The sequence below is a fragment of the Trichomycterus rosablanca genome, chromosome 21, assembly GCF_030014385.1.
Source record: "Trichomycterus rosablanca isolate fTriRos1 chromosome 21, fTriRos1.hap1, whole genome shotgun sequence".
Taxonomy (NCBI): Eukaryota; Metazoa; Chordata; class Actinopteri; order Siluriformes; family Trichomycteridae; genus Trichomycterus; species Trichomycterus rosablanca.
Window position 1 is genome coordinate 21597699 of NC_086008.1, and position 23108 is coordinate 21620806.

Below are 23108 nucleotides of genomic sequence, written 5' to 3' on the forward strand. Positions count from 1 at the left end.
GCCCTTGAGCAAGGCCCTTAACTCTCGATTGCTTGCATTATATACGGTCTGTAGTTGTAAACATAATATTGTCTTGCTATGAAGCCAATACGAGCACTGGTTGTTTATAAAGAGCAAATAAATTATATATTTAGTAACAGTGGATTGGCATCTATTACACAGTTTAACACAGCCAATCCACCTTCTGCATGTTTGGAGAAGTGTGTGACAAATGACTATTTATCCAAGAAAACATAGCAAACTCCTCACATATTGAAGCTGAGTCTTGGACACATGTTTTCTGCTGTGCAGCACCCATTCTGCCAGCTTGGCCACTGTGGTGTCCTGCTGTATTACAATATTTTTTTGTGCTATTATAGGCTGCTTAAAACAGTCAATAACAATAAACCAGTAACTAATAAGTCATTTAACATGCATTGACAAAAAAATAGCATAGCCATGCTATAGCACTTAAGTTTAAATAGTAACTATCATACATCAAATATAGTTCAAATAAACATCTTAATGACACATTTATAGAATACATTATTTTTTTTACATTTTACATTTGGTTAATTAAAACACATACTAATAAGTTAAACTAATTACAGTTATCAATATTTATGGTATAATGTATTTTAAACAGTAAGCATTGTTTTATTTTTTTATTTAATTAAGTACAATTATTTATACTTTCTTTTTATTGTTTTAATTAGTAAGAATAATATTTGATGTATATCTTATGTAAGAAATAAACATTATAAAGTATGTGTTATTAGTATTAGAGTTTATAATGTAAAGCAATTATTACAATATTTTATATGTTAATGTTTTTAAATTAATTAATGATTTCAAAAACAAAAGAATATTATTTAATACATCAGTTAATATTAAATATTTAGAATTAAAACGTTTCTTAATATTATTAAATATTGTTTTATTGGTGCATTATCTTTTAAATATTTACACATTTTGAAAGATTAGTTTATCAGTGTGTGTTTTTTATTTTATATTTGCACATATTTACATCAGTTTGCATAATTTATACAAATATATTATCCGTAAACAAAATAAACCCCATTAATATTTCTAAAAACTCAAATACACAATCTTTTAAAATAATTATAATAATAAAGTAAGAATTAATGCAATCAGGCAAATAAATGGAGGCTCATATATCAAAAACACACATTTGTTCAGAACTGTTAATATATTTATTGTACAGAAAGACAGAAACAAGAACAGAACTGAATAAAAACAGAAGATTTTACTAAAATCAGAGAGTTTGATTAAATCAGAGGGTTTGATAAGAACAGAAGGTTTGATTAAATCAGAAGGTTTTGGATCTTTGCTCTTCTACAGGATGGTGGGCGGCTCTTAAAAGAGCCTTTGGGGTTTTAGAGTTTTTAAGGAAGTCCGGGCGCGTTTATCCACCGAAGCCGTACAGGGTTCGTCCCTGGCGCTTGAGTGCGTACACCACATCCATGGCGGTCACGGTCTTCCTCTTGGCGTGCTCGGTGTAGGTGACCGCGTCCCGGATCACGTTCTCCAGGAAGACCTTCAGCACCCCGCGGGTCTCCTCGTAGATCAGGCCGGAGATTCGCTTCACGCCGCCGCGGCGCGCCAGACGCCGGATCGCGGGCTTGGTGATGCCCTGGATGTTATCGCGCAGGACTTTACGGTGCCGCTTGGCGCCTCCTTTCCCCAAACCTTTCCCACCTTTACTTTTTTTATTTAATATTTTATTTAAACTTCATCAGAGTACATGGAAATTACATTACATTATCAAGACAATCATTTACAATTTTAAAATCTTCCACAATTCAGAGTCCTTAAATAAAACATTCATTGTTCTTATTCTTTTCAGTTCAGTTCTTATATTTTTATAAACATTCTCTGCTGAAACAAACTGTTGGTCAATAGTCATTCTACATCTTGTTTTCCATAATTTAGACTTCACAATACACAGTACTAACCACAAGAAGTCATGTTTATCTTTAGGCATGATTTCATCAAAAATACCGAAACAAACGGACTTCATATGAATTTTAATCTCAACACCTAAATTTTCCATTTTGCTCCATACTTCTTGGGAACGATAACACTCTAGAATAAAATGTTCTAAAGTTTCCTCTGTCTGGCATTTTGGCATAGGGCACATGTTTGTCTTCACAAAACAACTCCACTTCACTACAGATCTCACTGGAAGTCTCCTCACTGCTACCAACCATGTAATATCCCTTAACTTCTCAGATATTTTTTTACATAAGATATTATTTACACATTCTTTCTTTTCTTCCTCTCTAAGGCCTCTAAAATCCACTAAATTACAATATTTCAAATCTACTATTAGCTTGTAAATCTTTTTATTAGAATCCTTAATCCAATCTATATTCAAAACATTAAATTTATTTATAAAATCACCATAAATTAATTTATAATAAGGAACTAAAGCTCTAGAGCGGCCTTTTTTCTGTTTCCAATTTGTGATGTTTCCAATCCAATCAGCTTGTCTGTAAATGCCATTTGCAATAATTTTACATACAAAAATTTTTGTTTTAATGGAAAGAGAGAGGTGTTAAACAAGGTTGTCCCCTCAGTGCTGCCCTTTATGTTCTTGGCTTAAGTCCATTAATTACTAAAATTCGAAATGATAAACGACTACAAGGAGTTAGATTAGGTGACAACCAATTTATAATTTCTGCATATGCTGATGATATTACTGTGTTCATTAAAACAAGAAAAGATTTAGACATTATTTATGAACATTTCTCCTTATATGAGAAAGTGTCAGGAGCCACCCTGAATGTTTTAAAATCAGAATGTGTGTGAATTGGAGACATTAATAAAAAATTTCCAATTGATGTACCTGAGACTGAACATCTTAAAGTCCTAGGTATATATTTTGATAACAATGGCTGTGTAGATTATAACTGGAAAGAAAAAGAACAAATTATTAAAGAAGAATTTAGTAAATGGAAAAATTGTAATTTAAGTTATAAAACAAGAATAAATATGGTTAAGACCTTTATCTTATCAAAAATAATATTTTTATCCTGTATTTTCCCTCCCACAGATAAATGGCTTAAAAATATGAATAAATTATGTTGTAATTTTATTTGGAATTCAACACGTGAAGTAACTAAGCGTGAACTTTTATATAAACAGAAAAAAATGGGTGGTCTAGGAGCAATTGATCCTTCCCACCTTTACCTCGACCGGACATGATGGATCGTTCTTCTACAGATCAACGAGAGAAATAAAGAGGGAGGAACGACGGCTAGAGCTTATATCAGCACAACGCGGACCTAGTTGAAACCAGGCTGTGTTTGTCTGGCACTGTGCCAAAACTGCACTATATATAGACATGTCGTTTATTTGAAATGTTTTGTGCTTAATATCTTATAACTGTTTGATTATTTAAAAGAATAATACTTGTTTTAGACAGAAATTAGATCGGAACGACACGATCCAGTTTATATAAAGCTTATAGAAAACAATAACCTACTTAATATGAAACACAAATGCCTGCTTTATGGCAAAACAAACATAACAGTGCAGCCTTTTAATGACTGGTCAGGGTCACAGTGTGGTCTGGGTCACCCAGAGATGCTGGGCTCAGAAGTGGAACACACCCTGCACTGGGCTCCAATGCATACACACACACACACACACACACACACACACACACACACACTTGGATGAAGCTCTTGAGGATCAAACCCAGTTCCTTCTGGACCCATGTTGCTGTGTGGCACCCACACTACAACGGTCCCACAGTGCTGCAGTGATAAAATACCATATTATAGAAATAAAACCCCATTGAAAGAGTGAGTGTGTGACATGAGTGTGATTCAGCAGGACCCACTGTTCCCAGGTCAGTCCATTCTAGGTCTTTGTTATTTAAGCTCAAACAAATACAGTCATACACAAAAGCTCAGACACCCTTGATATAATTTCATATTTTGTTGATATGTAGAAATACATAGTGACTTCCAAAAGAGACACAACACTTCTGCACATTTGATTTTTGCATAACTTATCTAAAAAGTGCATAGAATATGAATAAATAACTTCAATTGTGCACCAACAGTTGCAGAAAATTGCATATTTAACCTCTAGCCTTTCATCAGCAAACAGCTGTTGATCAGAAGACATTGTTGGATGGTTTTGTCATATTCTTCCTTCCTTGAGGCTGCACCTAATTGTATAGCAGGGCTAAAATAAAAATGGTCCACCATCTAAAGAACATCAAGTTTGGTCCAGGGGTTTTGTTTTCTTACAACTCAGCAAATGAATTGCACACCATGCACAACATTTAGTGTAAGACATTGTACTTTGTTCTTGGTTTTCACTATGGTCGACATGCATGCATGGCATCAGCCCCAAGTGAGATGACGATAAGTATTCTAGTAGTACTTATTTTAATCGCTTTGTTTAGTAAATTTGGCTTCCCCAGCTCTCTATGATTAACACAAACTCGTTCCGTCGTCGTTTGTTTAGATTGCAGAGTTGGAACATGAACTACAATGCTGAGAGCATGATGGTCCATTTGGCACAAACCTTGTTATTAACACTACTCTACATAATTCCATTTAAAGTAAAGAAATGCACGCATGCATGAAAACCAGCTCTTTTTATAGCAGTGTGGATGGCTCTTAAAAGAGCCTTTGGGGTTTGTCTCCAGGCTGAAGCTTTTATTTGGAGCTGGTGTACTTGGTGACGGCTTTGGTTCCCTCGGACACGGCGTGCTTGGCGAGTTCTCCCGGCAGCAGCAGGCGCACCGCGGTCTGGATCTCTCTGGACGTGATGGTGCTGCGCTTGTTATAATGAGCCAGGCGGGAGCCAAGTCGCCAAACATGTTCTGATTGGTCAGAGATTTAACTCTCGCTTTTGATTGGCTGATTTCTTCAGCTTTTCTCATCCAATAGTAGAAGCTGCTACACTCAGGCGAGTGCGTTTTTTTCTCTTTATTAAACCGGTTCAAACCGGACTGAGAAACAAAGTAAGATTAAAATATGTCATAAAAAATGGATCCAAAATTCGTTTTAATGCTTTTATTGTTACACGCTGAACAGTGATTTTATTCATTCACCAGATACACGTTCATTCTCAACTAAAATAAATCCATTATACATACATAGCCAAAAGTATGTGGACGGGTATGTATTTTAGCCAGTGCGAATTATACAGTTACAATACGGGGTGTCAACTTCATATATCAGCTAACTAACGACCCCCTCTTTTCCAAACTGTTGTTTTTACCTCATTTTGGTGAGGGTGTCCAAGGATTAATTAGGAGATTCAGATTCCCAACCCACTTGTAATTCGAGCCATGGTTTTAGCCACAATTATTGCTAACAAGTGTATAAAAACAACCCAACAATATTATAGACAGTTCAGTTATTGTACTGCTTATTTTGTAGTGATTTCTGGATGGAAGGAATGATCCTGATTCCTGACCCTTTTTAACTGTACTGAATAATTAGCGATTATGAGACTGTTAGTGTAGGCAGAGGGAACTCAAAACGTTGGGCTGGAGTTCAGGGTGGCTCCCTCTATGTGTTGGGCAGCTGAACTCCCACTTTATGTATGTATTTATTTAGAAAAAATAAAGAGCTGTGCAGGAAATGGGAGAAGGTGAGTGTGAGGATTCATCAAGGAGGAAAGAAGAGAATGACGAGTAATGACGAGTTCCAGCCTTGTCCACAATTTAAGATTGTTAAAGCATTTTATTGCTCATTTATTGTTTGTTGCACATTTCACAAAAGATCTGACACATTATATTTGTTTACAATCACAATGAAATGCCCGTTCCCTCCCAACCTTAGTGCATTGACATAAATAAATGTCAGTAAATAAAAATGATTTTTGGATTGTAGTTTTACACAAGCAGGGTATTTCTGCACAAATCTGTTTGAAGAAGTTGCAACACACACACACACACACACCCTGATTTATGCAGACGGACCATGTTTTTCTGCCTCCCTGCATATAATAATGCACTGCAAACCCAGAAGCAAAAAAAAACAAAAAAACACCAGCATGTAAATCATCGTTCTAATATGTGCGTATCAAAAACCCGGATCTCACTCCGACACGGACAGCAGAAAGTCCTCAGCTTTCCTCCACTGGTAATTGCTGCGAATGAGAAAATGCATCAGTGTGACTGCATGAAATATAAAAATATAAATAATCAGAATCTTTTTGGACCTGTGGTTGTACAGTGGATGTAAACAATCTTTTGTCTGCACACACACACACACACACACACACACACACACACTCACCCTGTAATCCGCCTCCTCGTTTCCTGGCTCAGGACGCCGCCACGTCTGATTGGACAGGATTTTCAGGACGATCAATACCAAGATGACGATCACGACCCCGAGCAAATTAGCAACCACCGCCTCGGGTGGCAGCTCAGAGTACGGCAGCATCCCATTGGCTCCTGCTTTTCTGCAGAAGAGACCAATAGCAGATCAGATTCAGCTGCTTTCATGTCACACATCATTGCTAACACATGTAAAGAATCAATTCTTCAAAGTAAGTTATTTATGTCTTTAACTTTGTGGCAGCAGTTTGGGGAAGGCCCTTTCCTCCTCCAGCATGACAGCACTTTATGCACAAAGCAAGGTCCATGAAGACCAGCTTACTTAGGCATAACTGGTTCATGGTTCACTATAAAGCTTGTAGAAAGGCTTCCCAGATGAGAGGAGGCTGTTATAGCCTCATAACTTTTGTCAGTAAAGCAACCAGTTGTAGGCGGGTACTTACAGAACGAAAAACAGCTTCTCATTGATGCCCGAGATGCAGGAGACGACGCTCAGCACCAGAATGGTGGATCCCATCCACACATGAGTAGGTTTGATCAGTGAGCGTACAGTCAGAGGAGAACAGGGCAGGAGGAAAACGCCGAATCCCACCAGCCACTAGACACAACAGCAGAGACACAGCAACATAGTATAGACTGATTATTGCTATTGAACTATAGATCTCCCATCCATCCATCCATCCATCCACCCATCCATCCATCCATCCATCCATCCATCCACCCATCCATCCATCCATCCCGAGCGTACCTGAGCAGTGAACAGGGCGGTGGTGACGATTCCCACCCAGCTGTGTAGAGAATAGAGATTTGGAGTGTGATTGGTGTTGTGGAAGTCAAACACGGCACACAGACCCAAAATAGAGAAGAGGAGTGCGAGGAGGAGGAGGACGGCATGGAGGATCTTCCACGGCTGTTTGTTCTGAGTCCAGGTCAGAGGGACGCGGTACACCACGGCAGCTGGGACACAGACAGACATGTGACTAAACGACTGATTAACAGGCAATAAAAAGCTAAATGTCCTCAAGATTTTTAGCCCAACCTCAAACTATGAGCCAGGGGGTTTAATCCTGGACTCAACTGGGTGTTCAGGCAGAAGAGTAACTAATGGTGATAAACTGGCACAATGTAGAAACATGCAGAGTTCAAATTCTTTTTGGAAATAATAAACCTCAAGTTCTCTGGACCTTCTAACCCAGCATCTGTATGCTTGTTGGGTCTTGACACCCACCATCCCACCCCCACACCCTTTTCCTTGTGTCTCACCGTTCCCGTACAGCACCACCAGGCCGATGACCATGAGCACAGGGTGCCAGTTAAACTGCCTGGCTTGGCCGTCCCAGGCGAAGCCACCCCGGTAGCTGGCGTTCCAGTGGACGACCAGCACCACGCATACCAGGCTGAGCACCAAACACAGGAGATAAGCTACATAGAAGTTCAGCTTCATCACTGAAACAGACAAGAAACAACAAAACGTTAAAAACCATGAAGAGCAACAAAAACATTAAACGTTTCTTCTTCTTCTACCTCCTGATGCTGACCATTTGGCACAGGAGTCTTCCATGTTTGCTTTTGAGAACTGCAAAGTCCACAAAGTCCCTTGAAAGTCCACACTGTCCACAGTCAAGCAAGCTTTGCATCATTATGAGCTCAGAGGCAGCTCGTTTCTATGTGATCAGTCAGACTCAGAGCAAGAGCTTCCTTTCTGCACAGCAGTTATATAAAGCTTGCTCGACTGCGGACAGTGTCACCCATGTTTTCACTTCCAGACCTGTTTCTGGGTAGTTGTACTATTACATTTGAGGTAATTAAGACCGGCCCTGAGCAGACTGAAGCTGGTAGAGAAAAGTTTGCTAGACTTTCACCACTTTTTTCAGGCCACTTGATATTTCTGCACTAAAAAAGGTTATTGTAACAGTCACTGCTGTTCCTGCTACTGTTAGGCCATCCCGCCAATGACTCCAGCAAAACTATGGTTAAAAAAGACTAAAACCACTTCTTAACAAGGTATGGACTCAGACATACAAAGTTTTCACAGTCAATAACTGGAGAAAAGTCCAACATACTGATAAAGTTTAGTATTTATTAAACACAGGAATAAATAAAGGACCTGAAACTCCTCAACACTTTGAAACAATTACTTAAAGACCAAATAAAATCTAGAGACGCTGACTGTTCCTCCACTGTCACCTGATCTAAACCTCATCCAGCATTTATGGGAGCAGTTAAAGACAAACATTCATCACAAGATGCTCTTTGTACTCTTGTAAAATCAGTAAAACACTGGAGTATTGTTTTAATAAAAGTGTTTCTATAATGACTGATTTCTCACCTTAAACTGGTTTCTTTAAGATCACCGGTACTGCTGCCTGTGCTGAGCTGGTTAAAGTAAAAACACTGCAGTGCTGCTGTTGCTGTGTGTTCTCCACCTTAATGTTTCCTCTTCTGAGCCCCCGTCCCAACCACACACAGCCCTCGTGATCCGTTTCGGTTGTGATTCTCACTGGTTTCGGTTCTTCTTTTCTCGTCTGAGCATCTTCACAACGTCGCAGGTGTGGAATCAAACAGAACACTGAGCTTTTACTCAACGTTCATCTGATGCTGGGTGGTGAGAGACTGTCAGAGGTATGTGAGCACTAAACCAAGTGGATCCTGCTATTTCAGCCACGCTCGTTCATCATGAGATGTCATCATTCTAACAGTCTGAATATCCTCCTCTGTATTATTATTAACAAGCAGGAAGACAATTAAGCTTGTCAGACATCTCGTTCCAAGACCTGTGAGCTTTATATGATGTTGGCGCCCCAAATTCCCACAGACACACTCTAAAATCTGAGTGGAGGCTGTTATAGCAGGAAAAAGAAGTGGACTCCTTATAAACACCCATGGTTCTGACATGAGACGTCCAACAAGCCCACAGACTTTTGGTTATACAATGTCTATCATTGTGTCCATCACCACCTCACCAAACTAAGTGTGTGGAACACCATGACTGTACGGATTACCGTGACATCACGTGACCTGTGATTCCTTGTTTTCGTCTATTATACCAAAACAATATTTTTTTTAATCTTAGAATCTACCAACTGGTTTGGATATTAAGATCTAAAATATCAGTTAATACATTTAATAAACCTCAACGAACTATAAATAATTGTACTAAATAATAATAAATTACGTAAAATAAATACTGAGTGTGTTTATGCTGTATTACAGAATATAATCACGTGACGAGTGTTTTATAAATTGTACACAATAAAGAAAAGTAAATATAAAGCACAATAACAAATAAACAGTGTCTGTAGTCTGTTACTTACCCTCAGACTTCCTGACATACTGCTGTTACGCCATATTCCTGTCAGCGCCGTGCATCATGGGAAATGTAGTTTTTGATGCGCACATGCGCAATGTACTTGCGGCTGGTTTAAGCTTATTGGATCTGTGTGAAATTTCATACTACTTACTGCCCCAGTATATAGTGCATACTGCAGTCTTTCCCAGAATAAAACGCATACTGCCTACTACTTATTGCCCCAGTATATACTACATACTGTATTTAACATACTACACAATACTTACTGCATACTACATACTACTTATTGCCCCAGTATATACTACATACTGTATTTAACATACTACACAATACTTATTGCATAATACATACTACTTATTGCCCCAGTATATACTGCATACTGTATTTAACATACTACACAATACTTATTGCATAATACATACTACTTATTGCCCCAGTATATACTACATACTGTATTTAACATACTACACAATACTTACCGCATACTACATACTACATACTGTATTTAACATACTACACAATACTTACTGCATACTACATACTACTTATTGCCCCAGTATATACTACATACTGTATTTAACATACTACACAATACTTACTGCATACTACATACTACTTATTGCCCCAGTATATACTACATACTGTATTTAACATACTACACAATACTTACTGCATACTACATACTACTTATTGCCCCAGTATATACTACATAATGTATTTAACATACTACACAATACTTACTGCATACTACATACTACTTATTGCCCCAGTATATACTGCATACTGTATTTAACATACTACACAATACTTACTGCATACTACATACTACTTATTGCCCCAGTATACACTACATACTGTATTTAACATACTACACAATACTTATTGCATACTACTTACTGCCCAAGTATATACTGCATACTGTATTCCTACCTACTACTTACTGCCCCAGTATATACTAGTGTATCCTACATATTACATAGTAATTACAGCATACTATATACCGCTTACTGCATACTACCAACTTCTTACTGCTTACTGTCCCAGTATAAACTACATACTGTACCCTACATACTAATTACAGCATACTACCAACTACTACCTGCATACTATATACTACTTAGTGCATACTACATACTAATTACAAGAAAACTACCTACTGCCCGAGTATATACTACATACTGTTTCCTACATACTACCAACTATCTACTGCATACTACATATTGCCTTAGTATAAATGAGTGTATACTACATATTGTATCCTACATACTACTTACTGCTCCAGTATATACTAAACTCCATACTATATTCTACATGCTGAATAGTACTTACCTATTGTACTAATATACAATACATGTAGGCGGTAGGTGGATTGGCTGCTCTGAATTATACCCAGATATCAGTGGGTGAGCTGGTGAATGTGGAAGCCCTATAATATATGTAATAGGGTTGAGGTTATGGACACGAACATGCTGGACAAGGAAACGATCTTCCCTAAACTGTTGGCATTTATACTTGGGCTAGTTATGCTCACTCAGGCCCAACACAGCCGAACCCGGTGCAGTGAGGATCATCAGTTCTATACAACAGCGCCATCATGCGGTTCAGAACCCAAACAACACGCACATCACTACAGGCCACTTAGTTGATGTACCGGAATGTGGTGGTGTATGGAACACTGTATACACACATGATCCAACCTAAAACCTTCCTTATTAAATACACAACTGTGCAAAAGTTTTTACCCCTCAGCCCCACCCGATGCTTTTAGAAGAAACAAAGACACAAGAAAATAATATTTATTTTAATTTAAATATAAATATAATAAATATATATTTATATAAAATAAAATATACAAAAATGATCTATTAAAAACATTCATCCATCATAAATATGTACAAAAGGTTCACAGAGCTCGAATAAAAACTATTATTTACTAAAACATAAATAAAGAACAAATACTGAGGTGGCATCATTTCATTTATCCTCATACTAAAAGTGACCTAAGGCCTTCGTTCTTTATTCATAATTGTACTAAAAAATTGTTCTTTATTCATCCTCCTACCGAAAGTAACCCCAGCTCACAGCTCTAGCCCTGATGTTCTCTGCAGAGAGTCTCTGGTGCAGTTCCTGAATCAGGACATCGATGAGGTGATTAAAATCTGCGTCCATTCCCTCCTTCTCCATCCAGACCATCAGCAGCTCATACACTCGATCCTCGGGCAGCATGTGGTCGGTGCTGTGGATCCTGTTATCACTCAGGCCGAGTTTCCTGAAGAAACGCTTGTGGTAGTTCACGTCGATCTCACCGAACAGGTCGAAGCTTCTCTTCAGAGACTCGTCTGAGGAATAAAACATTAAATGTTAAAAATCGGTTCAGATCCACAGCACAGGGGAGCAAAAATCTAGAGAGGGTGTAAAGGAGGAGAGGACGTACCGTTTACAGGAACCAGCCGTCGCAGTGTTTCATTTTCCTGGTTGGAGAGAATAAAAACACGTAGCTTTATTACAGCAAGGTAAAAAGGACCGAGACTAAGACAGCAAAAACATGAAGCTGTTCTGTTCCTAACAATACATGATGTGCATTTTACATTGCTCATGTCATGTTGTGGTATTAAATAAGTGGACGGTGTCCCTCACTTCCAGGAATTACCAGCGTACGTTTTCACCGTGTGTTTGTGTACATGTACCCTCGGTGTAAATCCCCATCATGCACCACGTCTATCAGTGGAGGCCCTACAGACGTGTGGCTTCAACTGATAAACTAACAGTCGGAGTAGCTGCAGCGACCACATGGGTGATAATCATGATGCAGTTGGCATTATCATGTCACCCCCTCATCCCCCACCCCTCCAACCTTCCTCATGCTGATAGCAGTTGTGAACCCGGAGCTGTGGTGGACACAGTCTACAGGGTTACAAACATAAAGTGCAAACATGGACAGACTGGCAAAAGCTGGCACATAAAGCTGGCTCGATGCTTAAAAGACAATATAACAGCACACACGAGAGTATTAGCAAGCAGGGATGATCAAGCTCGGGTTAAAAACAAAGCTGAGATTTTTTTAGACACGTCCACTTCCCGTCAGGGAGGACTGCAGGCTAGAGGCAGACTTATAAATAGAGCCGAAGCGCATACGGTGGAACGCGCTGTACTGAAGTATTCTTCTACCACCCGCGCTGGCGCCTAAAGCAGTCAGTAGGAGCCACAACTTTTCACCTGCCAGTGATGGAATCTAGCGAGGGGCTGTACCACACGGGGGAGCCAAACGTAAGCCTCCGCAGATCGTCCAGCACTAGTGTAGGTGCCCGACCAAACAGCAGAGGGCGCAATTTCACAACTGTGCCTGCGTGGATGTCTGGTCAGGTATAGCACCGCCTGGGATTCAAACCCGAGAGTTTGAAATCTTTGGTGGTGCTGATGGGCATTAGTGAATGAAATTTTGCAGCACAAGAGCGCCCTTCATGCACAAGTTCTCACAGACACTCAAAAATCTGTGGAAAGCCTTTCCAGAAGAGTTGGCTACTGCCAATGATTTATGAATGGGTCAAGTGTCCACATACTTTTGGCACTTTAGTGTATCACCCTCTCCCGTCCACCCACCCATTTTTATATTCATCCATTCCTCACACTGAACCAGCTCCTCTATACTCAAATCAGCGCTCAGACTGAGCAGCGTCTGCTAACTGACCGGACCGGAGCCGTTTCTCACCCGAGCGTTACGCAGCTGAGGCGGCGAGTCCTGATTTGTGGCGAGGCCGGCGTCGCTAGCTTGAGCACAAACAGGCAAGCTGGTTTGGGACGAGGCCGTGGTCGTGGGGAGGCTCGGGCCGAGCCCTCCGTCCTCCTCCTCGTCACTCACCGGCTGAGGCACGCTGAGGAAGGGCTGATCGTCCTCTCGTTCCTCCAGCGCACTGTTTATTCTGTTCTGTGTCGCCTCCACAGAGCCGCCGCCGCCGCTCTCCTACAGGGTGAGACATCACACGCTCACGTCATGCGTGTCAAAAGTATACACACAGCTTTAGTTTTACACTCATATCTGTAATCAGGAGTCAGGAAAGCAAGTATGGAAACAATCCAGCAACCATTCTGTCAAAACTGATTATAATGATCATATTGCAGTTAGATAAATTCCAAAAGTATGTAGACACCCCTTTTTATTACTGAGTCCAGGCTTTTTAGCCATAAACTCGAGACCGTTCCTGCCCCTGTGCACAAAGCACGGTCCATAAAGACGTGGTTTCATCAGTCTAGTGTGGAGGAACTTTATTAATGCCAATGGGCGTCCAAGGAGGGTGTAAATTCGCCTGGCACACACCCCTCTGACGTGTGCACAGTCCACCAATCCCCTCTTATTCTTCCATATTTTAGTGGATTTGCGTGTTTGCATAAAGAGAGCCACGCCCTGATCTCTGCGCTTCTCCACTTTCTGTACAGGCGCTCTGGGCAACCAAGGTCCAGTGTTAATAACCACACCCCTTACTCTGGTCTTTCCAAGCCAGCAGACTGGAGGCCATTGTGCCAGCTAGAGGGCGCCCTCGGACTGAGCAGGGCCGAGATTCGAGGCCGGGTGCCCGGAATCTAGCGGATTATTCTGCTGCACCACCTAGGCACCCTTAGAAGAACTTCTGTGGACCTCGACCCTGACCTAAAGTTACGTGAGATGAATTGGAACGTTGATTGTGAGCCAGGCCAACATTAGCGCCTAAAAGGAAAGAGAAGAGGAGAGGGGTGTCTAGATTAATGGCCATGATTTTAAAATGAGACGTCTGATGATGTCAAGATGACGAGAAGCCCTGGCTCACAGCTGACATTCCGATTCATCCCAAGGTTGAAATCTATCGAAGACGCTCTGTGCACAGGAACAGGAAGCCACGACTAAACTGGGTTTATAGGAGACACAATGTGACTGACTTACCTTACACACCTTCACGGTTCCTGTGGGCCAGCAGGACGCCACTGAAATCACAGGAGAACAACACAGGTGAGAAGATTCTGTCACTCTGAGGGGGTTGAGGAACATCTGAGGGGGGTTCAGGACTCACCTGCTCGCTTCCATTTCGCTAAAGTCTTCGGGTACAAGACGCCGACGACGCCGACGACAATGACTCCGACGACCAGCACTATGACCACGAGGATCCCGAGCGAGATGAGCACTTCTAAATGTCCAGATACAAGAACGATCAGGAACGTAAACAAACGGTACAAACACTGTAACTGTACAGCCAAAAGTATCAGGACGCCCCTTCTGATGACTGAATTCATGTGTTTCAGCCAACATTTCTTTATTATTTATTAGGATTTTAACGTCATGTTTTACACTTTGGTTCCATTCATGACAGGACAGGTAACTGATTACCCATGATTCACCACTTCAAGTTTTAATAACGAACACGGTCATGGACAATTTTGTATCTCTAATTCACCTCACTTGCATGTTTTTGGACTGTGGGAGGAAACCGGAGCTCCCGGAGGAAACCCACACAGACCCAGAGAGAACGAGGACTTGGACCGCTCCACCTAGGAATCGAACCCAGGACCTTCTTGTTGGGAGGCGATAGTGCTACCCACCGAGCCGCCCCTGTTGCTAACAGGTGTAATAAATCAATCATATGCTTCCAACTTTGCAGTAACAGACTGTAGCTTTATAAAGACATGAAGAAAAGCTCGGACACCCTAAATAGCTCTGACCAACATCAGTGCCTGGTCATACACATGCTGTTTGGACGGAACGGGCACAAATTCCCACACACAGACACACTTCAAAGATTTACATTGACAGCACTTAGCAGCATTTAGTGACTTACAGAACTGTGACAGTATATTGTCTAAGTAATTGATGGTTAAGGGCCCAACAGTGGCACCCTGGCAGTGGTGGGGCTTGAACCAGCAACCTTTGGATTACAAGTTCAATACCTTGTGAGCAGGTCACATAGAAGTCGCTCTGTTTTAATACTGTTATTACGGTCAGGTGTCCGAATACTTTTGGCCGTGTGGTGTATCAGCGTGTGAACAGTTACCTGATAACACACTGGAGGACACAGAGTCTTTTTTCTGGCAGACGGTGTCCGAGTGGGCTGTGCAGTTCTCTATCTGCTCTTCATCATCTTTACATCTAGAGGAAAATTAGCATGTTAGCGTTAGAGTTAGCTTGGTTAGCCAGCTAGCAGCCTGAATGATGTGGCTTTGGCACAAGTTCCCACAGGCATAGTCAAAAACGCTTAAAAAAAAATGCTAAAAGCCTAGAATGCTATTGATTCTCAAGGAGGACGGGCGACAACCTTTCACACGATGTGTGAGCGTGAGTTTTCTGAACCTTGTACGTAATGCACGCAAATGCCAACCTACCTGCTGCACAGCCTGCAGACCTCACATGCATGATCGGGCAGACAGAAGGAACCTGGTCTGCACTGGCACTCAGTGTTCCTGGTAGTGGTGCACTTCTCCACCACCTCCTGATCTACAGGTTCAGAGAGGAAGGAGATTAGCAGCAGCAAAGTACACCAAGAGAACGGTACAGGCTTGAATGCTTGACACCCCCCCCCCCCCCCCCCCTCCTTCTTCAGAAACTATTCTGGTGACTTAACCATGGTTTGTGTCTTAGAAAAAAAAAAATCAGATAAATTATTATCAGATAAAAGTATTCAGCAAAGTACACCAAGAGAACGGTCCAGGCTTGAATGCTTGACCGCCCCCACACCCTTCATGAGATACTCTGGTGACTTTGGTGTGCTTCTAGAATTTGGGTACCATAATTTGTGTCCAGAAAAAATGATCAGGTAAATTATCCTTCATTGCTAGCAACGTACACCAAGAGAACGGTACAGGCTTGAATGCTTGACCCTCTACTCCTTTATGAGATACCCTGGTGTCTCTGGTATGCTGCCAGAATTTGGGAACCATGGTTTTTAAAAAATTATCAGGTAAATAATCCTTGATTGTTAGCAAAGTACACCAAGAGAACGGTCCAGGCTTGAATGCTTGACCCCCCACACCCTTCATTAGATACTCTGGTGACATTGGTATGCTTCTAGAAGTTGGGTACCATAATTTGTGTCTTAGAAAATGATCAGGTAAATAATCCTTCATTGTTAGAAAAGCACACCAAGAGAACGGTACAGGCTTGAATGCTAGACCCTCCACCTTCATGAGATACTTGTAAATTTGGGTACCACAGTTTGCGCCCAAATTCCAGCCCTTCATAATCACCAGATCTGCATTTAGTCGCTGATCTGTATACAAATCCACCGTGTGCGGTTGGAACCTGGTTACCTGAGTGACACTTGGTGCACTGGAGGCACTTCAGGAGTCCGTTGTCGTGTTCGGTGTAGGAGTCGTAATCACAGCGCTCACACGTCCCCCTCGTAAACGCCGCGCTGCAGGCCTGTTTCACTAAAGTACCTGGAGATAAACACACACACACACACACCACTGATCAATGAGAGCCGGTCAGAGATTCATTCAACCAAAAAACAATCCAAGAATCACTCAGATATCACTCGGCGTTCATGCACTATAGGCCCAGAAGTATGTGGACATGCCAGTTTAAATCCACTCAGCGTGTGACTCATCTGTCACAGGCGTTCAAGCTAACTGAAAGATAAATTCCACAAATATCGGCAACAATCGAATTTTACGTCAGTCAGATCAAGAACCGGTTCAGTTCAGAGGCGTCGCCCTGGCGTGAGTCATGATTTTGTATTCTCAATCTCACCCGCTGGGCAGTTTAGGCAGCAGATGCCACCGTGCTGGTACTGGGTGACGTCCACACACGTCACGTCTCTTTCTGTACGGTTCACGCTGAAGCCAAGAGTCAAAGCCCAAGTATAAACGAAAATCTGTAAACACAGATGCAGAAGATTTTAGTAATATTGCGTTAGGTGTGTTAGTTATCGTTATCATTAGAGCTCTGCTAAATTCATGGACCTGGTTGTTCAAAGGTTTTTAATGTCAGTCGTTACATTACACTCATAAACTGAATGATAGAATAAATAGAAGCTACGATACACAGCACTGCTACATTAATAGCTGAATGTAAATCTAGAACATCTGGTGAGGTTCTCAAAAACAAAAATATTTATCCCTGTTTTGACACACCCCCACCCTCCCCCATCCACAAACTCAGTTACCCGAGTCATGTTTTTAGCTGATCACCATCACGGACATTTTGACTAAGCGATTGCTAACTGAATTGCCGTAGGATCGCTAGTACGCCTCATCGAACAGATTAACCAGTAAACGTGAGGCATTTGAACTCGTTAACGTTAACTCGCTGAACACAAACGTAACATTTTGAATTTCACAGCACAGCAAACTCCATATTACACGGGACAAGGCTGGTTTCACGGTCCGTGATGCGAATTTCACTGCCGTGAATTAGGTAGGGCCTTAATTAGCAGCAGAAACCAGATAATTACAGGAACCAGCTGATGCTGGGCGGGATTGTTTTATAAGAAAAGCAGTCAAGCTGTTATTTCATCTACGTGACACAATTTAAAAGTTTAAAAATGATCCTGTTCTTATTAAAAACTACAAACAGTGACGGGTGAAGAAGCAACATGAAGATAGAGAAAAAGACACAAAAAACCACATCAAGTGTTAGATGATTCATCACCTCTTCAAACCAGACATGCTAACAGCTGTAACACTTCCTAACCACAGTTGTTCTCTTGGGTAAATGTTGGTTAAATGCTGGTTAACAGTCCGTGTCCTGTCGGGTCTGTTGAATATGTTCTATGTTACATGTCATACACGTGTAATTATCTGTACTATTATGTGTATTGTGTGTACTGCTATGTTGTACTATTTTATGTATCACCAAAGCAAATTGGTAATGTGTAACGTACGAAATAAAGTGATTCTGATTCTTTACTAAACACTTAGGCTGAGTAATAACACACTTACTAACCTTCTATAATTAAAAAGAGACTTAAACTAAAACTGTTGTACTTAAACTAGAGTAATAACATGTTATAACATAGAAGCTCTTCTGTAAGTCGCTCTGATTAAAAGCGTCTGATTATTATGGCTTAGAACAACATAAAACAGAACTTAACATGTTCTCTAAGCGATCCTATAAATCAGACTAAATGTCTGACAAACCCTAATGTAAGCAACGTATTCACAACTTAAAAACAAGGTGGTGTGAAGGTTGTAGGTTCGCTCATTATTTTATCACAGTGTCGATGTTTGATCAGATCTCATTGATTAAGAAGGTCCGAGCCGGGACACCTTTACTCCCACCACACAGTCATAACCACAGTTAATACCACAGAGTCACTACAGTTAATACATGAATGAAACGAGCTGTGATCTTACCTGAGCGACGAATCCTCTCATGGTTTAGGACTTAAGATTTTGAAAACAAATTATTATTTAATGATTCCACATCCAACTACAGCCACTTCGTTTAGTCCTGAACGGTGTGTGTGTGTGTGTGTGTTGAGTTCTCACTTCACACACACTCTCTTGACGCTTCATGATGAACCAGCCTGCTCATGTGGTTCCACCAGTTCCTCCTCCCATCACACCTCAAGAAAAGAACTAATCACCTCCTCCCAGATTTCTTCTGTTGTAGATTATCAAACTACTTTTAATAACATTTAACTGATGTAGAAATGCTGTTCAGCTCTGATTGGTCTAGATTGATTCTAAATACTGAATCAACCAGGTAACCAAATTCAATCCATCTTTGAGTTTATACTGTTGATATGCACCAGTTCTGAAAAGCATTACAAATCCATTGCTAAGGCTCCGGGACTCCAGTGAACCACAGTGAGGTTATTTTCTATTAATAGAGAAAAGATGAAACAGCGGTGAACCTTCTCAGGACAGCAGGTCGACCAAAATTTCACCATGGACTCTTCCGGGGGGTCACAGAAGAACACAGACACACGTCTAAAGAACTGCAGGATTCTACAATAATAAAGACGATATGCAAAACGGCATCGGTGGGAGGGTTGCAGGGCAGAAATCACTGCTGACCAAAAGGAACACGACATATTTTGTGTCTAGTATTCGCCAAATAACATCTAGATGTATTTTGTGGACCGATGGGTCAATGTGGGGCTTTTGGGAGACGTGTGTCCTGTTATATCCAGTGAAAAAAGAAAACACAGCATAAGAACATCACACACCAACAGTGAAACATGGTGGTGGTAGTGTGATGATCCGATGATCATGAATTCTGCCCAGTCACCCAGTTCCTGACCTACAGCTCAAGAGCGGTGGGGTTATGCAGCGGGACGGTAATGTGAAGTCCACATCATTTGGATTTATTTATCCAAGTGCTTTGCCGGACGCACCTCGGGTCATTCGGCAGCTCAGTGACAAAAACCCCATAAGAATGATTGTAAAGCAGGAGGAGGTTGGAAATTCCCCTAGAAACCCACTGAAGACTGTCGGTGGCCACACTTTACCCTCTCACGTCGGTGCGATGTTTGCTTTTATCAGACTCGCGCTCGCCTGTGCCGCTCTGATAAACCCGACCCTGCGTGTACAGTCATGCTGGGCGCTGAGGTTCCACCCCTGCTCCTCAACCGGAAATCTTCAGAGAGGGAGCGGCCGGACGCTTTTGTTTTGTAATTATTTAACCTTTGTGCAGTTTGGATCTTCTAGTATTGCGACATGCCTTATAATGAATGAATTAATGCATCTCAGCCACAAAAGGTGTCAAAATCTGTTATATAAAGGAAATCTGCTTCAAATCTTGCAGAAACAGTTTAGTTCCCGTTCCAGCATGACCGAGCTCTGCCATACAAATGATGTCATATTTTGACCGAATGGGTCCAAATTCCCCAAAGTCTTGTGAGAAGCTTATTAGAAGCTTTTAGAGCTGAAAACATATCAGGTCAATCCATTCTCACAGTCCGGTGTTCAAATACTTTTATCCATGTAGTGTAAATTATTAATTGAGGGACTTTCTACCCTCTGCACAGATTTGGGATCGGGTGCAGGAGTGTATCTGCAGGCACGTGTCAGTATAACAGAAGGGTGCCGAACACGCTCGGTGAGTTATTAACCACGACGAGGGGAAATTTCACACCCACGTGATATAATTCACATTCAGAGAGAGCCGTGATTGCTTAATCGTACAGTAAAAGAAAAGCAAGTTGAAGAGAAAGCACTTCAACCAGGAAATAATGACCATATATGGCAAACAGGAAGTTTACCATATATGGCATATGCGTCAATCAGGAACTTTACCATATATGGCAAACAGAAAGTGCACATAATGTTAAAGACCAGGCTCAGGTGTTTTAGCATGACAGAGAGAGATCCATAAAAAATTTGGTGTGGAGGAAGTTCGGCTCCTTCTGCATTCGACCCCATACAACAAGTTTGGGAGGAATTGGAACCTTGATGAGTTTAAACAGAAAATGTCCTTCCTCAAACTGTTGGTGACAGGGGTGTCCACATACTTTTGGTAATGCAGTACAGTCTGCACAGAACGGGCCATGAATCTGACCATCGGCTTGTTTTAAAAACGTGTGCTAATAAGATGTTCCCCCACCCTCTTGCAGCTATAACAGCCTCCACTCGTTCCACTTTTTCAGGTCTGAGTAGGCTTGGCTCACAATCAGCGTTCCGAATTCATCACTAATAGAGTCGAGGTCGAGGCTCTGTGCAGACCGCTGGAGCTCCTCCATCTCTGAGCTGCCACCACAAACTGGAAGCAGAAGATTTGTTATACACGATTAGTTAGTACGAGGGGTGTCCAGATACTTTTGGTAGTAGAGTGGTTATCTGTTATACAGCAGTGCTACAGTGCTGTTAGAGGAGCGGCTGCATTAACACTTCCTGATGTCATGTTGCTGATATTACCTGCTCTCACAACTGATCAGAACGAGGAACAGTGAAGAACCATCGTGGTCCTCAAAGCTCTCCGTCTCTAAAGTCTCTCCAGGAGATGAAAGCACCTGGATCACACGGATTCATCCATTTCTGTCACCTCACAGTGATGCTGATCGTTTCCTGTGTGTTAGCTCTGTACTTCCTGTGTCTGTACTTCCTGTGCCTGTGATGTTTGCCGCAATCATTCAGTCACATGATGCACTGAGAGTTTACATGAGAATACTGGAACCTGAAGATTTAGTACTGGAACCTGAAGATTTAGTTCTGGAACCTGAAGATTTAGTTCTGGAACCTGAAGATTTAGTACTGGAACCTGAAGATTTAGTACTGGAACCTGAAGATTTAGTTCTGGAACCTGAAGATTTAGTACTGGAACCTGAACCTGAAGATTTAGTACTGGAACCTGAAGATTTAGTTCTGGAACCTGAAGATTTAGTTCTGGAACCTGAAGATTTAGTTCTGGAACCTGAACCTGAAGATTTAGTACTGGAACCTGAAGATTTAGTTCTGGAACCTGAAGATTTAGTTCTGGAACCTGAAGATTTAGTTCTGGAACCTGAACCTGAAGATTTAGTTCTGGAACCTGAAGATTTAGTTCTGGAACCTGAAGATTTAGTTCTGGAACCTGAAGATTTAGTACTGGAACCTGAAGATTTAGTACTGGAACCTGAACCTGAAGATTTAGTTCTGGAACCTGAAGATTTAGTACTGGAACCTGAAGATTTAGTACTGGAACCTGAACCTGAAGATTTAGTACTGGAACCTGAAGATTTAGTTCTGGAACCTGAAGATTTAGTTCTGGAACCTGAAGATTTAGTACTGGAACCTGAAGATTTAGTTCTGGAACCTGAAGATTTAGTTCTGGAACCTGAACCTGAAGATTTAGTACTGGAACCTGAAGATTTAGTTCTGGAACCTGAAGATTTAGTTCTGGAACCTGAAGATTTAGTTCTGGAACCTGAACCTGAAGATTTAGTTCTGGAACCTGAAGATTTAGTACTGGAACCTGAAGATTTAGTACTGGAACCTGAAGATTTAGTTCTGGAACCTGAAGATTTAGTACTGGAACCTGAAGATTTAGTACTGGAACCTGAAGATTTAGTTCTGGAACCTGAAGATTTAGTTCTGGAACCTGAACCTGAAGATTTAGTACTGGAACCTGAAGATTTAGTTCTGGAACCTGAAGATTTAGTTCTGGAACCTGAAGATTTAGTTCTGGAACCGGAACCTGAAGATTTAGTTCTGGAACCTGAAGATTTAGTTCTGGAACCTGAAGATTTAGTTCTGGAACCTGAACCTGAAGATTTAGTACTGGAACCTGAAGATTTAGTTCTGGAACCTGAACCTGAAGATTTAGTACTGGAACCTGAAGATTTAGTTCTGGAACCTGAAGATTTAGTTCTGGAACCTGAACCTGAAGATTTAGTTCTGGAACCTGAAGATTTAGTTCTGGAACCTGAAGATTTAGTACTGAAACTTGAAGATTTAGTTCTGGAACCTGAAGATTTAGTACTGGAACCTGAAGATTTAGTTCTGGAACCTGAAGATTTAGTTCTGGAACCTGAAGATTTAGTACTAAAACCTGAAGATTTAGTACTGGAACCTGAAGATTTAGTTCTGGAACCTGAAGATTTA

At 41.2% G+C, this 23108-nt stretch overlaps 3 protein-coding genes across 5 annotated transcripts; all 3 read right to left on the reverse strand.

Annotated features, from left to right (window-relative positions):
* Window positions 1-1227: 1227 nt before the first annotated feature.
* zgc:153409 (uncharacterized protein LOC767650 homolog) lies at window positions 1228-1726 on the reverse strand (the record flags this gene model as incomplete). The annotated part of the gene is made up of 1 exon (XM_063018094.1): window positions 1228-1726. A coding segment is annotated over one exon (321 nt), but the record flags the coding sequence as incomplete, so codon positions are not given.
* A 3965-nt stretch (window positions 1727-5691) lies between these two features.
* Window positions 5692-9681, reverse strand: LOC134335225 (lysosomal membrane ascorbate-dependent ferrireductase CYB561A3). 3 transcript variants are annotated; one of them, XM_063017719.1, is made up of 7 exons: window positions 9628-9681; window positions 8643-9027; window positions 7577-7759; window positions 7062-7270; window positions 6757-6911; window positions 6270-6438; window positions 5692-6120 (listed from the first exon to the last, which is right to left on the reverse strand). In XM_063017719.1, exons 3-7 carry the CDS (start codon window positions 7755-7757, stop codon window positions 6097-6099), a joined length of 738 nt encoding a protein of 245 aa, XP_062873789.1. In that variant the 5' UTR covers window positions 7758-7759; window positions 8643-9027; window positions 9628-9681; the 3' UTR covers window positions 5692-6096. The 3 variants fall into 3 exon arrangements, with proteins under 3 accessions (XP_062873789.1, XP_062873790.1, XP_062873791.1); XM_063017720.1 differs by having other exon boundaries at window positions 8643-8926; window positions 9628-9642; XM_063017721.1 differs by lacking the exons at window positions 8643-9027; window positions 9628-9681 and having other exon boundaries at window positions 7577-8227.
* Window positions 9682-11487: 1806 nt separating this feature from the next.
* On the reverse strand, window positions 11488-18974 carry hdr (hematopoietic death receptor). The gene is made up of 10 exons (XM_063017891.1): window positions 18939-18974; window positions 17335-17458; window positions 16893-17021; window positions 15969-16080; window positions 15641-15735; window positions 14666-14779; window positions 14539-14579; window positions 13333-13584; window positions 12058-12094; window positions 11488-11962 (listed from the first exon to the last, which is right to left on the reverse strand). Exons 1-10 carry the CDS (start codon window positions 18957-18959, stop codon window positions 11682-11684), a joined length of 1206 nt encoding a protein of 401 aa, XP_062873961.1. The 5' UTR covers window positions 18960-18974; the 3' UTR covers window positions 11488-11681.
* Window positions 18975-23108: the final 4134 nt, after the last annotated feature.

Coding starts and splice junctions, on each gene's coding strand:
- LOC134335225 (XM_063017719.1), bottom strand. CDS start 7,757: ATGAAGCTGAACTTCTATGTAGCTTATCTCCTGTGTTTGGTGCTCAGC. Junction 7,271..7,576: donor GGTGGTGCTGTACGGGAACG/GTGAGACACAAG, acceptor TCTGTGTCCCAG/CTGCCGTGGTGTACCGCGTC. Junction 6,121..6,269: donor ACGAGGAGGCGGATTACAGG/GTGAGTGTGTGT, acceptor TCTCATTCGCAG/CAATTACCAGTGGAGGAAAG.
- hdr (XM_063017891.1), bottom strand. CDS start 18,959: ATGAGAGGATTCGTCGCTCAG. Junction 17,459..18,938: donor TGAGAGGATTCGTCGCTCAG/GTAAGATCACAG, acceptor CTGTGTTTACAG/ATTTTCGTTTATACTTGGGC. Junction 14,580..14,665: donor AGCGAAATGGAAGCGAGCAG/GTGAGTCCTGAA, acceptor CTGTGATTTCAG/TGGCGTCCTGCTGGCCCACA.